The sequence below is a fragment of the Siniperca chuatsi genome, linkage group LG20 (genome assembly GCF_020085105.1).
Source record: "Siniperca chuatsi isolate FFG_IHB_CAS linkage group LG20, ASM2008510v1, whole genome shotgun sequence".
NCBI classification, from domain to species: Eukaryota; Metazoa; Chordata; class Actinopteri; order Centrarchiformes; family Sinipercidae; genus Siniperca; species Siniperca chuatsi.
In genome coordinates this window covers 19328133-19350129 of record NC_058061.1, presented here as the reverse complement: position 1 = coordinate 19350129, position 21997 = coordinate 19328133, and the positions used below count along the sequence as shown (strand labels likewise).

General features: G+C 39.0%; 2 protein-coding genes across 3 annotated transcripts in view; one reads left to right on the top strand and one right to left on the bottom strand.

Moving 5' to 3' along the window:
* LOC122867909 (zinc transporter ZIP11-like) overlaps nt 1–7539 on the bottom strand; it is a 121286-nt gene extending 113747 nt beyond the window's left edge. For both annotated transcript variants that reach the window (XM_044179356.1, XM_044179357.1), the window contains exons 1-3: nt 7433–7539; nt 5757–5874; nt 4997–5035 (exon numbers count right to left, since the gene is read on the bottom strand). In XM_044179356.1, coding sequence (XP_044035291.1) covers nt 4997–5035; nt 5757–5864 — 147 coding nt within the window. In that variant the 5' untranslated portion in view covers nt 5865–5874; nt 7433–7539. The remainder of the gene's footprint in view (nt 1–4996; nt 5036–5756; nt 5875–7432) is intronic.
* Nucleotides 7540–11094: 3555 nt separating this feature from the next.
* On the top strand, nt 11095–14834 carry LOC122867910 (somatostatin receptor type 2). The gene has a single exon (XM_044179358.1). It carries the CDS (start codon nt 11805–11807, stop codon nt 12822–12824), a length of 1020 nt encoding a protein of 339 aa, XP_044035293.1. The 5' UTR covers nt 11095–11804; the 3' UTR covers nt 12825–14834.
* The last annotated feature ends 7163 nt before the right edge of the window (nt 14835–21997 follow it).

Sequence of the window (21997 nt, the reverse complement as noted above, 5' to 3'; positions counted from 1 at the left end):
GACAGCATGACATGATTTTCTGTTGTGACAAAAACTGTATGGCATGTCTGTGTGTGTGTGTGTGTGTTGGATTCATGGCATGTGAGTTAGGGGGGCAGCAGATGTAAAGCATGGGAACAGGATGGCATCTGAATCACACGAGATGCAAAAAGCATGACACATGCAGGTCATGAAACACCCACCGAGCCTCACACACACACACACGCCATTGATCTTTCATGTTAGACTTAAAAGTATCGTGACCTGAGCATGGCTGTCCTGCAGGGAAATGTGTATTTTGTGGCAGAGACACTGTGCTACTGTGTGAACGCATAATGTATGAAACATAAGAGTCACGACTGTGCAAACACATATAAAAACACGGGCAAATAATATTTTAAAATAGAGTCTAAGTGCATCACACCAGCCCCGTCTCTGAGATACTGCACTGCGTCTAACTATTTCACTGTGTAGGCTTTCTCAGATCTGCATATACACCACATTAGAGACCATTAGCTGTTGGTTTTCTCTCCCTTTTTAACCTATTGTTCATCTTACCAACAATTATTCTGTATATTACAGTCTCTCTGAGCAGGCAATGTCTTCATGAGTCACCTCAAGATTTTTACCTGCAGCAACATTTGACTGATGAATCTGTCTCACTCCAGTATGCCATTTCAACTCATTCAACTTAGTATATCTTTAGTACATAGTTACAAACAAATGTCTTAAAAAATCAACTGAGTAAATGCCAATAAAATAGCCAGTAGCATAATTCATTTTTATACTGTGTTAATATGGGCAAATGTTTTTGAATACATGTTCAAATTGTACTGACTAGTCGGAGTCTGGATCCATTTTCACCACTTCTTAATTTCAAAGGGTTAGAAATGTAGTAAGATTATCTTACTTGTGAGCACTTATTTAAATAGTTTATATCAAGTTGTCAAACTCATTAGATTATTGTAAATATTTATTTCATTTCTGACAGCAGTAGTAAACAATATTGGTTTGATTGACTTCTTGATGGCCCAATAACTGTGATGTGGGAAGAGGTTTTGGGACAAACAATGTTTTTGTTTAGATCAATTATTGATGGTGTATTGTCTCTTTTTTGATTGGTTGTGGCTCCAGCACTGCATAGAGACGTTGTTGACTGATGAAGGTTGATGGCCGAATAATTACATTTTCAATAAACTTAGTGCTAACATTATAAAATATCTAGTTCTTAGTTTCAAAAGGTACAAGAGCGTGTAGAGTACATACGAATGTAAGGAGGAGAGTAAACTACATCTCCCAAGGTGTATTTTGTAAGAAACATCCACTCAAAGGGTTAAAATTCTGGTACATATTCAAATATCTGCAGAAACCCAGTAATACATTCAGAATTTGTACCACTTTCGGATTCAAGATCAATATTGGCAACTATGGCATGCTGTTTTATTCACAACATCGCAACAACAAAGCTGAATTTATTTTGTCCAAAATTTGCTATATTTCTGATTGGCGCCCGACTGGCTTTTTCTCCAAAGCAACGGCAGCTGAGGCTCAAGGGTAGTGTAGTATTTGGAGCCATGCACCATACCAAACTGAAGCGTTAAAATAACTCAAATTGATGGCCATAACATAAATAGTATTGTTAAATTATCCAGGAGACTCGTGTCTTTTTATGTTGAGGATCACTGACAATATCAATAAAAGAAACCTTTGAAATGTGAATTTACAGTTGGGAAAAAAAACTCATGGAAGCAGCTGCTCCTCCAACTTCAAAACTCTACAACAGCTTCCAAAGGACAGCATCAGACTTAGGAGCGGGGTCAACCACACCTCCTCATTAAATAAATTATGTTTCGTGCTCATAGTCACTCTGAAGTTTTCTAAATCCCTCCTCAGGTGAGATTTGAAACCAAGGTAAAAGCTTGTCAGATTGTGAACTGTGGTATTGCATGTGTGTAATCGCTATGCTTTGCACAATGAAAAAAAGAACAATTATGGAGTGAAAGGGCAGGCAAAAGTGGTTTAAAGAATGTTAAAAGGTATTTGTGCTTCTTCTGACCATTATCCAAAAAACACCATCACTTGATGCTGTGTAACGTTCTCTAAACCGGCTCCTACTATCTGTCTGACTTTCTGTCACTGACCATATGCAGCCAAAAAGCAATCCCAAGGCTGGTCAGGACATTCTTTGAAAATGGCATAAAAGGAGAATCGATCTGCTCCCCTGTTCTTTCCATCTCCACTCAACCTCCTCAGGTATTTTTTCCTCAGAAACGGATGGCTGAATAGTAGAATTTGTCCAATATAAACGCCAAATGGAGCAGCAATCTTGCTAAATGGCACAGCCAGATCTCAGAAGCACAACATCAGTGAGTGCGGAGGACTGCTGTTTACAGTCTGCATTTAACAAGCACAAAATTGCATAAGTTGGCTACTTTCAGCAGCAGCTCTTAAGTCTCTCTCCATCCATATAGCCTGTATTAGTACTACAGACAGTTTCTGACCATTTTTTTTTTTCACAAATAGGTAGACACACACACACTTAGAGTAATACAAACCAAACTGGAGCCAAAGTAGAGCAGTGATTCAACAAAAATGAAATAGGAAAAAGTACTTCTACCAGTCCTACATTTGTGCATTCTGCTACAAATAACTTAGACTATCAACAGGATTATCAGCGCCAAATATTTACATATAATATGCAAGGAACAGTATGAAAAAAATCTGCAAACAAGAGGCAATAAAACTGGAGAGACTCTGCCAGTTTGTATCTGTAATTCATAGTATCCATGTGGAGTGGCTAAGTTAATCAAAAATATATTTAAGATAAGATATTCTACTCACAAAACTGGGAAAGAAAGGAAATATTAAGCAAATATTTGACAGAAACTTCAGCTCTTCTCGGTATATCTTATTTCATTTGAATGTATAACAGCATCAGCATAGCCTGGGACGTAATTGAAAAGCTGTTAAAATCAAAATACAGATAACTGAGATAAGGGCTGATTGAGATTAGATCTATCTTTTCTGCCATTCTCTTTCTCAAGGAAGCGTTGACAATCTCTCATCATGTGGCATTAGTCTTATCTACTCACTTAGAGTAACAATCTCAGAATCACTATGAGGAATCGCAATTAAATTGTCAACAGGATTTAAAAAAAAAACATCTATTTCACAGTTATTTATGAAGCTGCCTTCGCACAAGAGGTGGAAGTTCTCTGAAATGAAAGTTAACAATGCTAAGAACTGTAAAATTTAATTAATGAAGATGTCTTGTAGTTTTCTCAGTGGAGCACATTCAAAGGACTGAAGGGCAGATCCACTGTATATCTCCATGTGGTGAAAAACAAAATAAAATTATGTGAGTGTATTGCAAGACAAGTACACACAGGTTAATAAAAATATAGATGTATATTGTCAAAATGATCAAAAATACTTAAGTTACCTGTATAGACATTATACTTCTTTTTTTTTTTTAAAGGCTTACACCAGCACTTACACTACTTTACACTTTTGAAACACTTAATTAAGAAGTTCATTGGTCCAGAGCTTTGATATGAACAAGACTTGGCAACAATAATAACTTTGTCAATGTTTTGACAGTGTTGGTTTTGTGCTCTCTGCTTATCTACACTCATCATTTTATATGAACAAGTTGTGACAGTGCCTATTCATGACTCTCCTTGTGCAGGGAGAGTTTTGTGGACACAAGGTTTTAATATATTTAAAGCTGCACTAATCAGTATTTTTATAGTAACAATGGATCATATGACTATGTTTAATGTGAAAGGTGTCATAGTGACAAACCCACACAAAATGATCACCAGACTCTGCAGTTCACCTCAGCTCTGCTCAGCCTTTTAGCGTCTTTTAGCAAATTGTTTTGGTTTTACGGCCCAAACCTTTGCTGTTTTGGTTCACTCCTACTGCTCTCATAAACCTCGTTTCCAGATGCAGCAGGCAGAAATGTTCACTGAAAAAGCTTTGATAAAGCCACTGTACCACCAAACAGCAGACAGAAAAAGTTAGCGACAAGTTGGTGAACATAATGGAACATTTAGCAGGTATGAGAGCGAGACAGATATTTTTCTCAGTTGGTGGAGACCAAAACAGAGCTAAAAAGGAGGGTGAATACTGGACCTGCATTTGCCAGGTGGCCAGAAACACAACTCCATAGGAACGCTAATGTTGCTTTGTGTCGGCTATACATGTCAATAGGCAACTGTTTGCTAACACATTATCCAAATCAACTTTATAAGTAATAAAATGTCAGTGTTTGTTTACAGCGTGTTGTGCAGCTGCCCAGGGGTAAAAAAAAAAAATCAGGTAATAAAGGTTTAAAGAAGCTCATTGTTATCTAAAATAAAATTAATCACAACCATCAATTCAACACTCTGTACTAACACAATGTGTGCAAATGTTTGTCCTATCATTTCCCTCTTCTATGAACTTGTAATAAGTTAAAACAGCTATGCAGCTCTCCTAAATCCCAGAAGGGATATAGTACAAGATAACTTTCGTAGGTTTAAAAAGCTTTAAAAATAATTTTACTATTTTAATGGCATCACTCTGAGACTTCACACTTCTGTGCCAGTTTAGAGTTACTACTGATTTCCTTACACTTGATAGATATTGGCTGTGAATTATTTCCCCCTCAGGAAATCAAAAAATGTAATTGTAAGAGTCAGATAGTGGGGTTTAGGGGATGTATTTTCTATTCAGTAGAATACCTCTTTAGACATGATAAGACCAAGAATTCCTGCAGGGGAACACTTATCTCAAACTTTTATGAATTAATGTGGCATCTGGAAGTGTCAGGCTTTGTCTGTCTCTGGGAGAAACTCAGCCTGCCACAGTGAAACGTCCACAAACCCATCACATTGCAGCATCCTCCTACCTGACAGCAGTAGTAAACACCTACTTTATGTGTGTGTGTGTGTGTGTGTGTGTGTGTGTGTGTGTGTGTGTGTGTGTGTGTGTGTGTGTGTGTGTGGTTCAGTTCAAAAGAATTCTAACTCACCCCGGCTGCAAAGCCTAAACTTCCATCCAAGATGCGCTTCTGAAAAGGGCAGACAAGAAGAAAGATTGTGTGCAAGTCAGTCAAATCAATATCCTCAAACTGTGACAGTGTAACATCCAACTATTCAGTAAACCTCCTACTGTTGACTTAACTGGCAACAATGGATCATGCCCTGAGAGTGAGAGGTTCAAAGATAACAAAAAACATTCTGTCAATAGAGGGGTTTCATGTGATGTACAGTAACACACTCTACAGCAGTTATATTGGAACCCCTCAGCTCTTGGCAACAGCAGCTGAATGGCTAAGAACATTTAAAAACATGTCTTAACATAAATAACATATGGTTCATTTATGTGCTGTTTTCATCTAGAAACTGATTATTTTATCACTGATATATCTGATCAATTTTGTGTTTGGATGTTTCACTTGTCCACACAGAGACAGAGAGTAGACACAGACGGAGCACTGAAGCTGCTGCTGCTCTGCTAAGGTGATGCTTTGGCAACGTGGGCTGTGTAGACATGAAGAACAACCACATTTAAAGAAACTGTTTGACAACAGTTAGCCTGGCTCTTTCCAAAGGTAACAAAATCCACCAATCAGTACCTCTAAAGCTCACTAATTAATACGTTAGACCTCGTTTGTTTAAATCCGAGACAATGGCTAAGCACATTTGCCAAAATGCCAGCTATTCCTTTAAAACAATGTAAAGTGTTCACACCAGCTGCGCGTGTCTGTGGGTTCTGGGTTCATACAATACCTGTCGGCTGGAGAAGACAAACACCATGGCTGCTCCGGCAGCGGTCAGACCCCAGGTGAACAGAGTCCCCAGCAGGGCCTGGGTCATAGGGCTGCAGCCTTCTATCATGGTGCCAGACCTGGACAAACAACACACATGGTACATTCACATTATATGGGCAGATGATATCTTGTTCTTATCTTTTCTGGAAAGAATTTGAGAACTGGAGGAAAACAAAATGGGTGGATTCAAATCTTCCAGTCCTGCTTTTAAATACTCCTACAAGACTAAAGTAAATATTATCCCCATCTAGGAGCCGGTATTTATGATCAATTTGACATGTGAAAGCAACATAACTGTAACATTTTTAGGAAGCTTCTATCATTGATGCCCAAGTATAGACTTGAATAACAAGAGAACAAACAACACATCCAAAAACAGGAGTAAATGTACTTAGGTTGCCTAATCTTCAGTCAGCTTGTGTGCCGTTAAGCCCTCACATTACTAGTCTGACACACCCGCTGTGTTTGTTTCGTCACACAACAGAACAAATGAGAGTCAGATCCTGTTTGCTCAGGATTTCAGTATCCTGAACTTTTTCATTTGCGTCTGTTTTCGCCAAACCTGTTGGGGTTAGCTCATTACTTCTCAATTAGTAGATAATACAGCCTAAAATATGTTGATGATTCATGTTTGTTGTACAATACATGCAGTGTACAGCAGGTGCTGTGAATACTAGGATTGTTACTTTGTCATTCATACTGCAAAACACTTGAGCTTTTATCATTCAAATTATTTAAGTGACAGGTCTACATTCATGTGAATGAACAAACCATATTGTGTTTATTTGGTAAACACACACACAAGGGTCAGTCTTTTGTTTATGAATTCAGCTTTCCTGAATTTGTAGGAAGAAGAATGTGTTATTTCTACTGTCAAATGTTACATGGTGTCACTTTAAAGTAGCTCCCAAGCTAAAGTAGCTTAATATACAATAATAAATAGCCTATATGTGTTGTGACTGCTGGAAATATTTGCCAATGTAAGCTGTAGGAACTGCTTTCATGTAACCATCAAATGATATTTTCATGAGCATATCAATAAAAAAAACATGCAACGGGAATATTTACCACAGAGTAGCAGGGGAAGCTGCTTTTATAATGCATTGACGACTGACAACTTCACATGGTAAATATGACTTACAAATACTGATATTCATCTCATGAATGTGGAATCAATTTTAAATGTGAAGTTATATGCATTTTCCGTGTGTATGTGTTACCATAGCCAAATTGCATGTGTTATGAGTGCGTGGATTTAGAACCCATAGGATGCATTGAACTGACATTTTTACAAGTTTTTTTTTTTTATTGCTGTCAAAATACGCTGCATAAACTGCTTTAATGTGGCTTCATTAACACTGCAGTGTGTGATATAACTGGTCTTCTTAGTTACAAACACAAACACAGTCATACTGTACATAATATATACAGGTAACTAACGTGACTAACCTGTAATTGAGAGCCAAACGGCTAAATTTAAATGTCTGCTCGCCTTATATTATAAAATAACAGTTATATTTCACTAAAACTCTATTTGTGGTATTTTGAAACAACATGCATTAATTCGGCAAAGTTTAATTTAACCCTAAATTTATGTTATCGGTCATTTTTGGCATTAGTTTCACGTTTACTCACTTCTTTCCAGTGGCACCTCGACTTCTCTGTATTTACTTCCTACTTCCCGGTACACGTGTCTATGACAGTCAAAGCCCCGCCTCTCCTCGCAGACTATTGGTCAATCACTTTTCCAGCAGTGGGGGGGTGACTCATCAGGGATATACCACTGAATCAGGCATATCTAAGTTGCTGGTTAAAAAAAAAATCGAAGAAATTAGATATTTGAAATCTGTGAGGATCTAATAAGAGTGTAAAGGAGAAAAGATGGCAAACAAAAAGGGCTACAAGCTGTTTCATAATTTTATGCACCACTCTCCCACAGGTCTGCGAGGACAGTGAGTGCAATTGAATAGTCTTATTGGTACTTTTTACTCCACTACATTTATATGACAGCTATACTAATTACTTTACAAATGAAGATTCTACATAGAAAACATATGATCAGTTCATGAAATATGTTACATTCTTGTAGTAACTACCCCTCAGAACTGTATATAAAAGATAAAATTAGGTCCGCCTCGATCAGCTACACTGTTAAAATGCTACTTACACATTAATGAGTCAATAATAATTCCTTAATATAATACAGAATTGTATAACAGTCACAGGGGCAATATTTCTGCATTGAGTACTTTTACTTTTTATCCTTTAAGTACATGGTGTCAATAATATTTAAGTGCTTTCACTTAAGTAACATTTTCAATGCTGGGCTTTTACTTGTAATGGAGTATTACACTGTGCCAGTACTAGTTTTACTTTCATAAAATACTTCTCCACCACTTTTTTTTTTTTTTTTTGGGGGTGCTGGGTGCACATGTGTGTGCATGTGTGGACATTTTGCTGGGTTTTGACAAGAAACATATTCTGTGGATGTTGCAGAGGAATTTTCTCTTCCAATGGAAGTTTCCAGATTTGCTGCTCCCATTCGCCTCTCAGTGGTAATTAGGCATGTTGACCTTTGACCCATAGATCGATCATCAGTAACTGATTCAACTCTTCCACTAAGCTCCAAATGTCCTGTTTCAAACATTTTCCACTTTTTGCATAATCCACAACATAAAAGTGTCCTGTGAAGTCCTATAGCAAAAAAAGCTTCTTTTTATTTGTTTTGTTCCAAGGAAAGTTGACCAATACTGTTTTTATTCCAGTAATTCTCCTTTTCACAATTCCACAGATCAACATATTCACACCAGTGAGCATTCGGAGTATTTCTGACTCTATTTCTAAAATGGCGGCTCAAGAAAGAAGCCCTCACTCTTTGATTCTGAGGAACTGGCATTAAATACTGATGTAATACCTCTGATGTATTAGATCCCTGCTGTTTTATGCTAATACAACTTCAAAACACCTGCATTGGAAATGTCCCAACGTGACATCACGCTGCATATTTCTGGGCAGTTTTGTATGATAATAACAGGAATACACCACCAAATAAAAAAATCACCGTTTTTAAGAATTTTTCACCAGCCATTCACCAACCATTAGGGAACGCAACAGTTAATATGCCACCCAGGATACAATAAATCCACCCACTGATGCATTTAGATTATGTTACGACAGTTTTATCCGTTTTATTAATGAAACACAGATGTTGCAGTGCAGTTGGGATTATTTTTCTACCAACATTCCCTTAAATATTTTACATTTCTGTGTTGCAGTTGCAGGAAGCTAGATTTGTATCACTCACAAGTGACTCTGGGTTTGTAGTCAGTGTTGCTGGGAAACAAAAAGACTGAAATAAGCTGAAACCCAGAAACAATAAACAAGATAATATGACATGTGGAGTTTCCAGATTTCTTCTGTGGATTCCTCTCACTTCCAAGTATGCTGAAAGCATTTGGTGCAGCATGCCATTCCATATGTAACTTTTTTTTTTTTACTGAAAATGCCCGCTTGTGAAACAATTTAGGCAAAGCAATAACACTCTCTGATTCACATTTTGCTGGAATAATTCTATTATTGCATACAGAAGGTCTCTGTGTTTTATTTGGGGCTTTTATATTCACGCTAGCAGCACGTCTGTCAGTTACTCCACACACTGAAATATCTCAAAAACTACTGGATGGATTGCCATGACATTTAGTACATTCATGATCCCCAGAGGATGAATCATACAGATGGTGGCAGATCCCCTGACATTTCCTCTAAAGCCATTATGAGTTTGACATTAGTGGTTTAGAGTGAAACATCTTGACAACTATCAGAAATTCATGGTCCCTTGAGGATAAATCCCAATGACTTTGGTGATTCTCTGACTTTTCCTCTAGAGCCACCAGCAAATCAAAATGTTCACTTATTCAGTGAAAGAGCTTGACAGCTACCAGATGGACTGACATATAATTTTGTACAGACATTCACGGTCCCCAGAGGATGGCTCCTAATGACTTTGGTGATCCCCTGGCTTTTCATCTGGTGCCACCATGAGGCTGTCTGACAATGGAACCCCACAATGATCATGTGAGATGGCGAAGAGAAAGGAAAATCATTGGAGAGAAATAAGACCTGAGAAAAGAGTACTTTTTAAAAGCTTATTTACTGATAAATCATGAAGTAGCCCTTAGCCTTGAGTATGGCAATGTGAAAGATGTCCATGTGAGTCCACATGGATGACATCCATTTTGCTGTAGACAGTTCTTCAGCACGTGGATATGGATGCCAGCATGTCTGTCTGAACACTGCAGTGAAAAACTGCCCATGAAATACGAAGCTGTCAAACGTCCCCAAATTTAGCACCATGAAACAAAGTGTCTCTAGTGATGTTTTTACGGGGGGGCTGGAGTTGGGGTGGAGAGGTAGGCTTCGTCGTATGAAGTGCTAGTCTCCAGGGGGAAGTTAAGCCACAGCCTAATCAGGATTTTAGACTACAAAGGCATTTTTTTCAAGGTTATTGGAACCAGTTAAAAGCCAGAGTGAAGGTATGTCTCGAGAAATCTCTGAAGAAATCTGTGGCATTCTGATGAATGAACTCTCAGATAGGGAGTTAAGTGTCTGGAATTAGATTAAATTACTCTATAAAGGCGATAAAGATGGGAGGAATTGATTAGTTCTGACTGAGCTTTGCTTGCAGTGTTGATGGTGGGTGGCGGAACACGCTGGAGGTTTTCTGGGGGATGTTCCTGGGGTATTCCAGCTATGCGTGTCAGAGCAGCAACAGGACGGAGGCCATCGTTCATCCAGGGTCTTTAATCTTCACCAACCGACCCCCGCCCCCCCTTCCAATCTACCCGTCTCTTTCAACTCTTTTCCCTCCCTTCCTCTCCACTCTCTCATCTCCTTTTCACCTTTCGCTTTTCCTCTTTCACCTCCTCCTTTTGTCCTTTTGTGATAGATGGAGTAAGAAAAACAAGGTGGAAGGGTTGGAGGAGGATGGAAGGACTCGAAGAAGCAAAAACAGCATCCCATGTCAAATGTCAAAAAACAAAAGCCCTGAGAAAACAGACAACGACTTCTCTTTCCTGGCGGCAGATTTACTCTGTCTGGGTTGTGAAGGTGGGTGGCCCAAGCGACGAGATTGTGTTATTATCTGTGTGTGTGTGTGTGTGTGTGTGTGTGTGTGTTTAGGTGTAGTTGTACGACCCCCACTGAACTGTGAAGGAGCACAGGGGTGGAGTGTGGTGAGACAAAACGGATGGTGGGGAAGGGGGGGGTGAAGTAAACAGAAGCAGAGGGGAGAGAAGAAAGAGTGGAGAGAAAAAGTTATGAAAACAAAAGTATTGTAGCAGATGGGGCCAGGGTTTACCTTGGAAACAGCATTACAGCAGAGGAACTGGGGGAGCACCGAGGAGGGGCGTGAGCCAAGCTGGAGTTTATCACAATCTCTGGAGACTGATGAACACACACACAGCAGCAGACACACTCCTCGCACACTGCGGGGGGAAGAGATATAAAAGGGCTCCTGGGGAGAAAGAGTGGTCAGGCAAGTGTCCGAGTGGCCGTCCTGCTCATTTCCACACTGCTGTGCGTCACTGAGTGTGTTTTACGCCAGTGTGTGTGTGTGTGTTTGTGTGTGTGAGAAAGTGCACACTGGTATCAGAGAGAAACGTGCTGTCTCCACCACAAAGGAATAAACTTTGACAGGTTTTTCTTTTCTTTTCTTCAAAAGAAAAAAGGACGTAACGATTGGCTGGATGGGGGGAGCTGAAGAGATGCTGAAGCCTGGCTGTTATTGAACCAGAAAACGGTGTTTGATTTTCAGGTTTTTCGGTTGAGTTATTTACTCCTCTCCCTCTGAGTACTTTTTACCTCCACCGCGGGGAGTCAAGAGGTGACTTTAGAACTGCTTGAAGAGGAATTTAAAAAAAGATTTTCTCCCCCTGAGGTACCACTGGTCTGAGTGTAATTTTGTATTTTTATTCTCTTTTCGATTAATTATTTGATGTGCTGAGGCAGAATGGACGCCTCATTTCAATCAGATACAGACTACAATCAGACCTATGTGGATGAGCATTTTTACTTTAAAGACAATATTGATGGCTTTGGCATCACCATGGCCATACTCTACTTGGTGGTTTGCATGCTGGGACTAGTTGGGAACTCCCTCGTCATTGTTGCCATTTTGAAATTGGACAAAATGTCGTCTTCCACAACGGTGTACATTTTCAACCTGGCGCTAGCTGACGGACTCTTCATGATTGGTCTTCCCTTCATAGCGAGCCAGAACTTCCAGAATCACTGGATGTTTGGCGACCTGGTGTGCAAAGTGGTCATGGTGCTGGACGGCATCAACCAGTTCACCAGCGTCTTCTGTCTGACGGTGATGAGCATTGACCGCTACATGGCGCTGGCTGACCCGCTTCGGTTCACCCGTTGGAGAACGCCACGCTGTGCCAAGATTATTTCGGCATTCCTGTGGCTGTCCTCGCTCCTCACCATCCTTCCCATGGCGCTTCACTTCTCAGCCGATCGAGGCCTGTGTATACCCGATCTTGTTTCAGATGCCTGGTGGCTCGGCGTCTTGTCTTACACCTTCGTCATGGGGTTTGCTTTGCCGTTCACGGTCATGACAGCCTCCTACGCGGCGCTGCTGCTCACCTTGAGGTCCCAGAGGCTCCGAGCGACGAGCCCGGACCACGAGAGCCACCGGCTGGAGCGACAGGTCACCAAAATGGTGGTCGCAGTGGTGGTAGTGTTTGGGATGTGCTGGCTGCCGTTTTACACCTTCAACTTTTGTTCCCTGTATCAAACTGGCCTAGTCCTGACCTTCGCCAGAGGTTTTGAGTTTGTGGTCCTGCTGTCTTACTCATGGAGCTGCGCTAACCCCATCCTCTACGCCTGCCTCTCCGACACATTCAGGAGGCACTTCCGCACCCTTCTCTGCCCCGCCGCCAAGTTATCTCCCAGCATGCAGTGCAACACTGAACGGTATGACTTAAATGACACAGGAGTGCGGGATGTAACCATTCTGGCATAGAGAGAAAATGAAAAACTGACTCAAGATTTTGCTCAATTTCCTGACATGATGCCTGCATGATACTTTTCAACTTCTTTAAACTTAGTTACTCATTTGATGGTTCGTAGATATGTGATGATGTTTTTTTTGTCTCTACTTAACACTTAACTAGGATTGTATTGAAGGTACATTACTTGCCTCCGAGAACGGTGTTGTACATATTTTCTTAGATTTTCTTGTTCTAGTTGATCAGATATGCTGTCTTTCTGACTGTATATTGAGTTGTGTGTTTACAAGGCATGAATATTGCTCATCACTGTCTCGAATGCAGGTTTTTAATCTGGTGTCTACAGAGATTGGGGTTTTCAACACACTTGTGTCGATCACACAGTCCACTGTTTGAGCACTGACTGTGATTCTTTCTGCCCAGCCGAAAGGTTGAAAAGGATGGCTTTCTACTTTCCAATCTTTCAGTAAGAGTTTCTTTCACAGAATAAGAAAAGCCAAAACGGGAGAAAAATGCTCATCAAACAGCACAATTCAATTTGACTCTCTTTATCTGACAAATCCCCTGTCCTGATAGAGTACAGGCCCACCTCCTGCTCTGTCTGACTCAGACCTGTTGTATAATTTGTCTTCTAATAACTCAGACCGCTGAGGCGACCTGCTCTACTGCATCCCTTGTTATACTGCTTTTCACCAGAACTAATGAAATAAGGCACAAGAGGGATGAAGAGTGGACAGGTGGAGTGTAAACAGAATAACATGGGCCACATGCCTGTGGCCAAACACCAGCACAAAGAGACTCACACAGACAGCTCCTCCACTCCCACAGCTGGATCATGTCCTAGTAGCTTTAAGTGTAAGAGGACATCAGATTTGTGTGTGTTTGTGCCTGGGTGGCCATGTGCATGCACCTGTGCACATGCATGTTGGGAACCTTGTGTGCCACAGGCTTACTGTGGTATTCTGCTTGATCCTGACTTACTTAAGATGATTTCCAAAAGACACTTTTAAGGGAAATGAACAGGATAAAAGGGGAACACATTTATTCACTTTATGAAGTGAGTAAAAAACATAGCAGCACTTGTCTTGTGTTACAGTGAGTGCCTTAATCTCTATCTAAATGGCTCTAAAATGGATTCTGGCACTTCAGATTATTATTATTATTTTTTATTTTTTTTTGCTGTTAGCTGAAAATATTGTATCATTAAAATGTCACCAGTTGAGAAATTTAAAAAGCAGTCTTTGGTTTAGCTTGATGAAAATGCATTTTGACATTATTCAGTGTGTGAAAGGCTTTCATAAAGTCACACAGAGGCATGTAATCCATCAATTTCAGTGAAAACTTGAAAAAGTAGCCTAATGATTGTCATGTAATAGCAGTTGCATGCTTCTCAGTGATGTTGCTGGAAATGATTTGCATCCTGGGTGGTTGAATTTGAATAACAGTGGGCAAAAACACATATAGATCAGCTATAAACACACCCAAGATACATCCAGTCACAGCATTTGGCCAGTCAACAAACAGCAGATGCATGAACAGAATTACATTTTTGCACACAGATGCAAAGAAAAAGTAAACAGAAGACCGGCTGCTCATGTACAAACACCCTTGTCAAAAGTGGATTGTCAGAACAGATGTTGGCTGTCAGTTATCAGTTATCAGTGATGTAAATATGTGAAAATGAGAAAATGATTTGTGTGAGAAACATAAATCTGATGTCAGAATGTGTACCCCAGTGTGCCTCATTTTAACATTTCTTGCCAATTGAATCCATTTACACCACATCTAAACACAAAAAACGCATGTTTTGTGTCATGAGTTTTATTGAGGCTGTTAATCAAGACATGGGCCTGGGACTTATAGTCATGTATGGAGTGACTATATGACTATAGTCACTCCATACATGAGCCTTTCCCAGATGCTGTTGCTATATTGACTGTAAATAAATATAGTTGCTTGTTTTTTATTCTTATTTCTGTTACCATATTTCATTGCAAAGGAATAAACCACAACCATGTCGCATACTCTTGTATGGAAGCTAGGTCATGTTTTTCATGAATCATGCTGTGTATAAGCTTCATAAACAGAGATGGAAATGACCACTATGAGACTTACCAGCAATCTTACATCCAATTTCTGAAAACTCTGCCAAAGTCAAGGCAGTGGTGGAAAGTAACTAAGTACCGTACTTAAGTACAATTTTGAGGCACTTGTACTTTATTTGAGTATTTCCATTTTATGGCATATTTATATTCACATTTCAGAGAGAAATATTGTACTTTTTATTCCACTACTTTTATCTGACAGCAATAGTTATTTTACACGTTATGATTTAACATACAAAACAATAATGATCATCTTATAAAATAATGCATTGTTATATATATATATATATATATATATATATATATATATATATATATATATATATATATATAAAATGCAATATATATATAAAATGATCCAACAGCTCACAAAGAAGCAAAGACCAGAGAAAAGCCCAAGAAATTTATACAGATTTGCTAAACTAATTGTAGGTAAAACTATCTCAGCTTGAACAGCTACAACAGTAAAATGTTGCTTTCACATTGATGCATCAGTACTAATGTATCAGTCACAGAACGAGTACTTTTACTTTTGGTATATTTTGATGATAATACTTATGTACTTAAGTAAAATTTTGAATGCAGGACTTTTATCTATAATTTTGTTTGTTGTGATTTTCCTTTTTGTAGTTTTACTATGTTGGTCTATTCTGTACACGTGACATCTATTGCATGTCTGTCCGTCCTGGGAGAGGGATCCCTCCTCTGCTGCTCTTCCTGAGGTTTCTTCCATTGTTTCCCACGTTAAAGGATTTTTTGGGGAGTTTTTCTTAATCTGAATTGAGGGTTTAAGAATAGAGGGAGTTGTATGCTGTACAGATTGTAAAGCCCCTTGAGGCAAATTTGTGATCTGTGAGCTTGGGCTATATAAATAAAATTGACTCGACTTACTTGCAGCAGACTATTTTTACATTGTTGTATTGATATTTTTAGCAAAGAATCTCAGTACGTCTTCCATCACTGCAATAGCCAGCCCCCATATGAGGGCTCTATTTAAAAATAGTAGGTTGGTAAAATACTGAAATTCTCTGGTGAATTCAGAGATTTCCAAAACACCATGGTCTTCTTCTGTAAGACGAGCAAACTGAGTGTCTTCTTGACTGTCTGCTTCGATACTTTCCCGGGAGGGCATCCCGTGAACTGGAAAGACTCTGTAAATGTCAAGACTGCTAGCTCAGATCCACTCGTGTCTGCCGGCTTGTTTTTAATAGAGCTAATAAACCCCTGCCACATCTCTGAAAGTTTTAAACACACTCATGTGCCAATGGCAAAGAAGAATTTGACAGACAGTAAGAGGAGGCCAAGTTCAGTGTGAGCCCAAAAGCACAAAACACTCACAAATTGAATTTATTGCACAGCTAAAATATATATCATATTAAGACAGTTTTGAAGTGACACCACAGGGCCCAATTAGTTTCAGCGATGGACGACTGATGGTGTCATCTCAAGTTTTAATATGCTCACATGGGCTTCCAGCATCTACCTAGCATCTGAATGTTTGCAGGTATTTACATTTTATTAGTGTTATTACACTGTTACTTCTTACTCTTCTTTAAAAAAACATATATTTATATGAAATCACTATAACAATGTACATACTTTAATTTGCCTGAGAAATGAACCATGGAATCTGGGTTTTAATCTGTCCCACGAGTTGTCTGCCTTTGTTAAACATCAAATAAAGTGCAAAGTGGCCCTAAAATAAATCCCAGTAACCTGGTTTGTGTGTTTTTGGTGTCATTGAGTCCTCGGTCATGTTATCTGTCTGTGAACACTGAGGTGGGGGCAGGGCGAGGTGGTGGAGTACATAACCCTGTTGGCTGCACCAAAGCTGAATTTTGAACCCAAAGAAGAGCCTTGAGATTCAGTTCTTTTGACGGCCACTAGATGCTGTCTTTTTGTCTAATGTGTGTTCATTTCTTATGTTTTTGGCTTTGTTTTGTTTCTTGGGTTCTTTGGGCACTAACAGCAAAAAACAATGATTCTTTTTTTTTTCAACTGACTGCACTGTTTTTAAGTTATGAGTCTACCAAACGGAGATGTTCACTCAGAGCAAATGTGCAGTTTCAACATTTTGCACCGATTTGACTCCATTACAGTGAAATAAAAGACATTTTTAAATGACATATTTCAACATTTTACATATAACATAAAAAGCTTTGATGATTAATAAATAAAAAATAAAAAAAATCACTTGTTGGTTGTATTCAAACATTGTTGTATTGTCTCTACAATGTGAACACAGACTGAGTGAAGCGGTCAACGTGGTTTTGTTTAATCATTATTACCAGTGTCAGCAGTATCACGCTGGATTAATTAATGACTGTGTTTTTGTTGAAAACAGCTAACGAATGTCCAAAAAAATCCTACTGATATATTAATTTCAACAGATTATGGAATGGAATAATGTTAAATTTAAACAGCTTATACTCAGAAAACTTTGTATTCCATATATTTTAAGGTTTTGTAAAAAAAAACAAAAAAAAAACAACCCTGTTGCTTATTCTACCATTACCATTGACGGACACATCAATCGACTGGTTGACTGGTTGATTGGTTGATTGGTTGACTGGTTGAACATGTTTTGGTTGATGATTACAAAGGCATCAGACTGTTTGGAGGGTATTCATTAACATCATCCTGTTCACTAAACTGTCTTAAATGAGATTTTTAAAAAACATGATTACTATGAAATCGCTGCTACAAACAGGCCACATGCCAAGAGCTTCTGCCGCTAACTTCCTGGAAGGAAGCCACTTAAAAGGGTCTGGTTCTGAAAACTGCAGTACACCCTGGGAATGCTTTTGGGTCTAACATACTTCAACTCAGTGCTAGAGATGGTTCAGTCAGGTTGAGTGAAGTACAACTAATGTTTCAACTAATTATCGCAGTTCAAAATGCGCTCGGTGGAGTATGGATTAGACAAACAAGATATGATTATTGTGAATTAGTGAGCTTCAGAGATGCTGGTAGGCTGGTTTCTTGTTGTTTAAAGCAATCTGACTGATTTTTAGACCTAAAAATAAAACATTGGGGTTTTTCCTTGGCTCATTTATTGTTTTTTCAACACATACGATATGACACAAAACCAAATCAGCTTTTCAATATTATAAAAACAACCAGCTGTGGTGACAAAAGCAGGAAATACCAGCCAAAACCCACAGCACCGCACTGTTAAAACGATTCTGCAAAACCTGTGGTGAATTGTTCAATTAGCCAGATTTACAATGTATTGATTTGCCACAATCCAAAAGGTCACACTAATCAAGAGGCCTGAGGTGTGTGTGTGTGTATGTGTTTGTGCGTGTTCTGTATGTGTGTGTTGGTCCTAATTAAAGCGCTGGCAGACAGCAGTTATTTTCATTGGTCCTCTTTACTCTGACTGATCCAACCTTCACCCTCTATGTATAATCAAGACCAGATGCAAACTGCCTGAGAGGTTTCTCAGTAAAGAATATTGATGGGACCCCTGAGAGTCAGTGTGTTTGTGCGTTTGTGTGTTTGGATGTGTGTATTTGTCCATGACATAATTAGAGGAACAGATCAATAAAAGTCAATTAGGAAAGTCCACTCGCTGTCAGGCATTTCTTCATTTCTTTCTCACGTCTCTTTTTCGATTTCTTCCTCCTCTTCCTCCTCCTCCTTGTCCTTCTCCTCATTCCTGTCATTCCCTCACCTCATTTCCCAACAATGGATTTCATTTTTTTAAATCTCTACTTCCTGTTTCATTTTGATTGTGGAACAGGTCTGACGACCAAAATTGACATGTTTATGGCGAAAACAAGACACTGCTGAGCTAGGATCGCAGTATTGCTTGGGACAGACAGCAAACAGAACCAGACAGAAATTGTTATCACTTTGCTGTGTTCTTGGAAAGCACAAACATGTGAAATATAAAAAAAGTTCACGTTTTTTCTGCTATGAAACAGTTTTTTTTAATGACTACGGAAAAATGTAGTTAGCTGTTAGTTGGCTGAGAGATAACACAGTCCTGTCTTATGATGCACTCATTTGTTTATGATTCATTAATGTAGATTATTTAGTAATAATAGCATTATCTGCCGTACTAATGCAATATATGGTGACTGAGTGCATGATGATGGTTATCTGCAGAGGCTCAGACACAGAGTCAGTAAAGTGAAGAGCATACTCTATATATAGGAAGAAAAAACTCTTGCCTTTTTATTTTATTCCATATGGCGCTTGTTTCTTGATATATGTCTTGTGCTTTTGGCATGATTTGTAAGGGTTCCTTTAATATGTATTGTTTTTACAATTTTTTACTTTTAAGGTGACATTTCTATATTTGCTGCTCATTTTCAGGAGCATAAACACAACAGAAGAGCAACCGGTGTATCTGTTTACTATGCAGCTAAATATATTCAACTTTTAATAAAAAGAGTCAGTGACAAAAAATTGCAACCGCAATCTGATTTCATGCTGCACGAGTGGTTTTCCACAAAACAGCAGGACACAGTAAAAGAACTGCTGTTACCTTGCCTTACCTCGCCTGGTCTTCTTCTAACAGCTCACTGCGGCTGCGCCTTCGTATTCCTTTACTCCCTGCAGTATTTAAAATTGATCCGCTGTCCAAAAAAAAAGAAAAAAGAAAAAGAAGAGAGAGCCAGAAATGACAGGTGTCTTGTTTTGCAGGTACATGTTTGATGAAAGGCTGTTAACCTCTGTAACAAACACATTGCGTTTCCACTGTTCCATGTTTCGCCAGTTGAATGCTTTTTCTGTTTGAATTAGCAGTAACACACAGCTCTGATACAGCGTAAAGAGAGTGAACAGTGAGGCCTAAAACAGTGAGGCTGTTATAAATTAAATAAAGCACTAGTTTCCTCTTTCTTAGCCCGTATCACTCAGACATGTGCAGATAGCTGCCTAACAGCAAGGCAAACAGATATTCAGTGTGTCTCATGGTCATGTATGTACATTTAATTGTTTTTCCACATTAGTCATTTATGGCATTGTTACTACATCATGTCATATAAATAACCTTGTGGGTTGTAGATCATATAGAAAGAAAGGATCAGGGAAAAACAGACGCAGAGCAACCTTTAAACTGATGTACATCATTTGTATTTGTTAACAATGAAGGGGATATTCGATTACACACATTCCTTTTCAAAGCCAAACTTGAATTTCTATTCAATGAATAATAATGATCTATTTAATGAATTAGATGAATGTCCCACTCCTCTTGAGAAAAATTTCCATCTCAAAGCAAACCTAGGTCTTGAATTTCCATTGCATTATTCACATTCAAAACAATCCTCATGTAAACGTCTGAGGTAAGCCCTTATAAAAGCATAGCTACAGACAGGACAGACATAATGATTCAGTGTGAAGCTACTGTGTAAACAGGTTTGGGGTGCAGTCTTGGTTGCATCAGGGTCCTGTAGCCCACAGTCATTTACATCTAGCACTTTTGCCTTTCTATGGGCAAATTAAAAATTGATTTATGCATTCAGATGAAAGCTGTATTGGCACATTTCTGATTCTTTTTCAGACGTGTTTTCACATCTGAATGTGAAAATAAGTAGACTTTTGGACTCTCGTGCTTTTTACATGTTCATAATACATTCTTTTAGCCACATCTGAGAAAGAAAAAAAAACATACATAATTGGGATTCAGTTTTACAAAGACTTAATGAATCTGCACCAGAGTGTTCCTTTTACAAGGTTATTTTCCCACTGCAGAAATAACTGCTGTGTTTTTTTGGTGAATTCAAAAGTGGACCCAGACAATGCTACTGCTGCTGCATAGAAATATTTATCACAAAGACTAAATCAATGTTTCAAAAAGATATTTCAGGTGGAGAGAGGATTTTCATTTTAATTTGTTGCTGTGTCTTTGTGTCAGAGCATGTACTATACAGCTGAGATAGATTCAGCGTCTTGCTCAAAGACACTTCAGAACAACATAATCTTGCCTCATCATCCTCTCTGTGGATGTTTTTGTTTTCTATGGACATGATCTAAAAACATATCTTTCCACTTCATTCTGTATCTTAAACCATCCATCTCAGTTAATGTGCTTCTCAGGAAAGAAACAACATGATCTAGATTCCCACTGGAAATTATCCCACGATCATGCAAAGGGCCAAATGAGGTTTATCAATGAGCTGTTTTTAGGTGCGATGGGGATCCGATGATGGCTCTCACAGTGATAAGGTACTGAGTTTTGTCTAACTTGGTCCCATGAGGCATAGGCTCTTCAGTTTATGCTCAATACAGAAATAGCTGCAGAAAACATATCTATTTTGCTGCAGATGACCTGCTGCTGCATCCTGAAAAAGTTGACGTTTTTCAGCTGTAAGGTACAGAGACTGTCCAGATAATATGGTAAATATAGTGGTAATCTGTGAGATTCTCTGTTTTTTTTCCCTCTCTCTGTTTCTGTTATTCCTGTGCTGTTTTTGCACAACACTTCCCAGAGATCACTTCTCAATAAGTTTAGGCCTCACTGTGATGTCTTTCTGTTGATGATATTTGATTTTAGAGTTGTAGGTGGCTGATACTGCTCATACTAATGACCCAGTTCGTCCTCCGTTTAGTCAAAGCAAACAGGAAACACAACTCAACACTTCCTGTGCAGGAGAGAGCGCATATATGCAGGTTTTAAACAGTAGAAAGCAGCATGGAGGCCAGTGACAATGTTACGGTGGTTGCTGTGTGTAGCCCATGTATACTGTATGAAAAATAAAGGTGTAATCGCAGTGTTTCTGGTTTAACAGCACCGTGCTGGTTCAGGTGAGGTGTGTTTGTGTGCTCTGAAAGACGTCACAGTGTGGATATAAAGTCACACAGCTGACAGACTGTTAGCCACCATGAAACAGAGACAGATGAAACAGTTGCGCCGGAAAAGGGTTAGGGTTAGCATTAGCGCAAAAATTACCTGGGTGTCATGTTTCCATCACTGCCGATCGGAGCTGGAGCTGATAAATACTAGAGCTGGGTATTGCCACTGATTTCCTGAATCGATTCGATTCAGATTCACAAGGTCTCAATTAGATTTAGGCACAATCAGTACCAATACCAATTTTTCAAGTATTGCATTTCTAAATGTTGTGGTG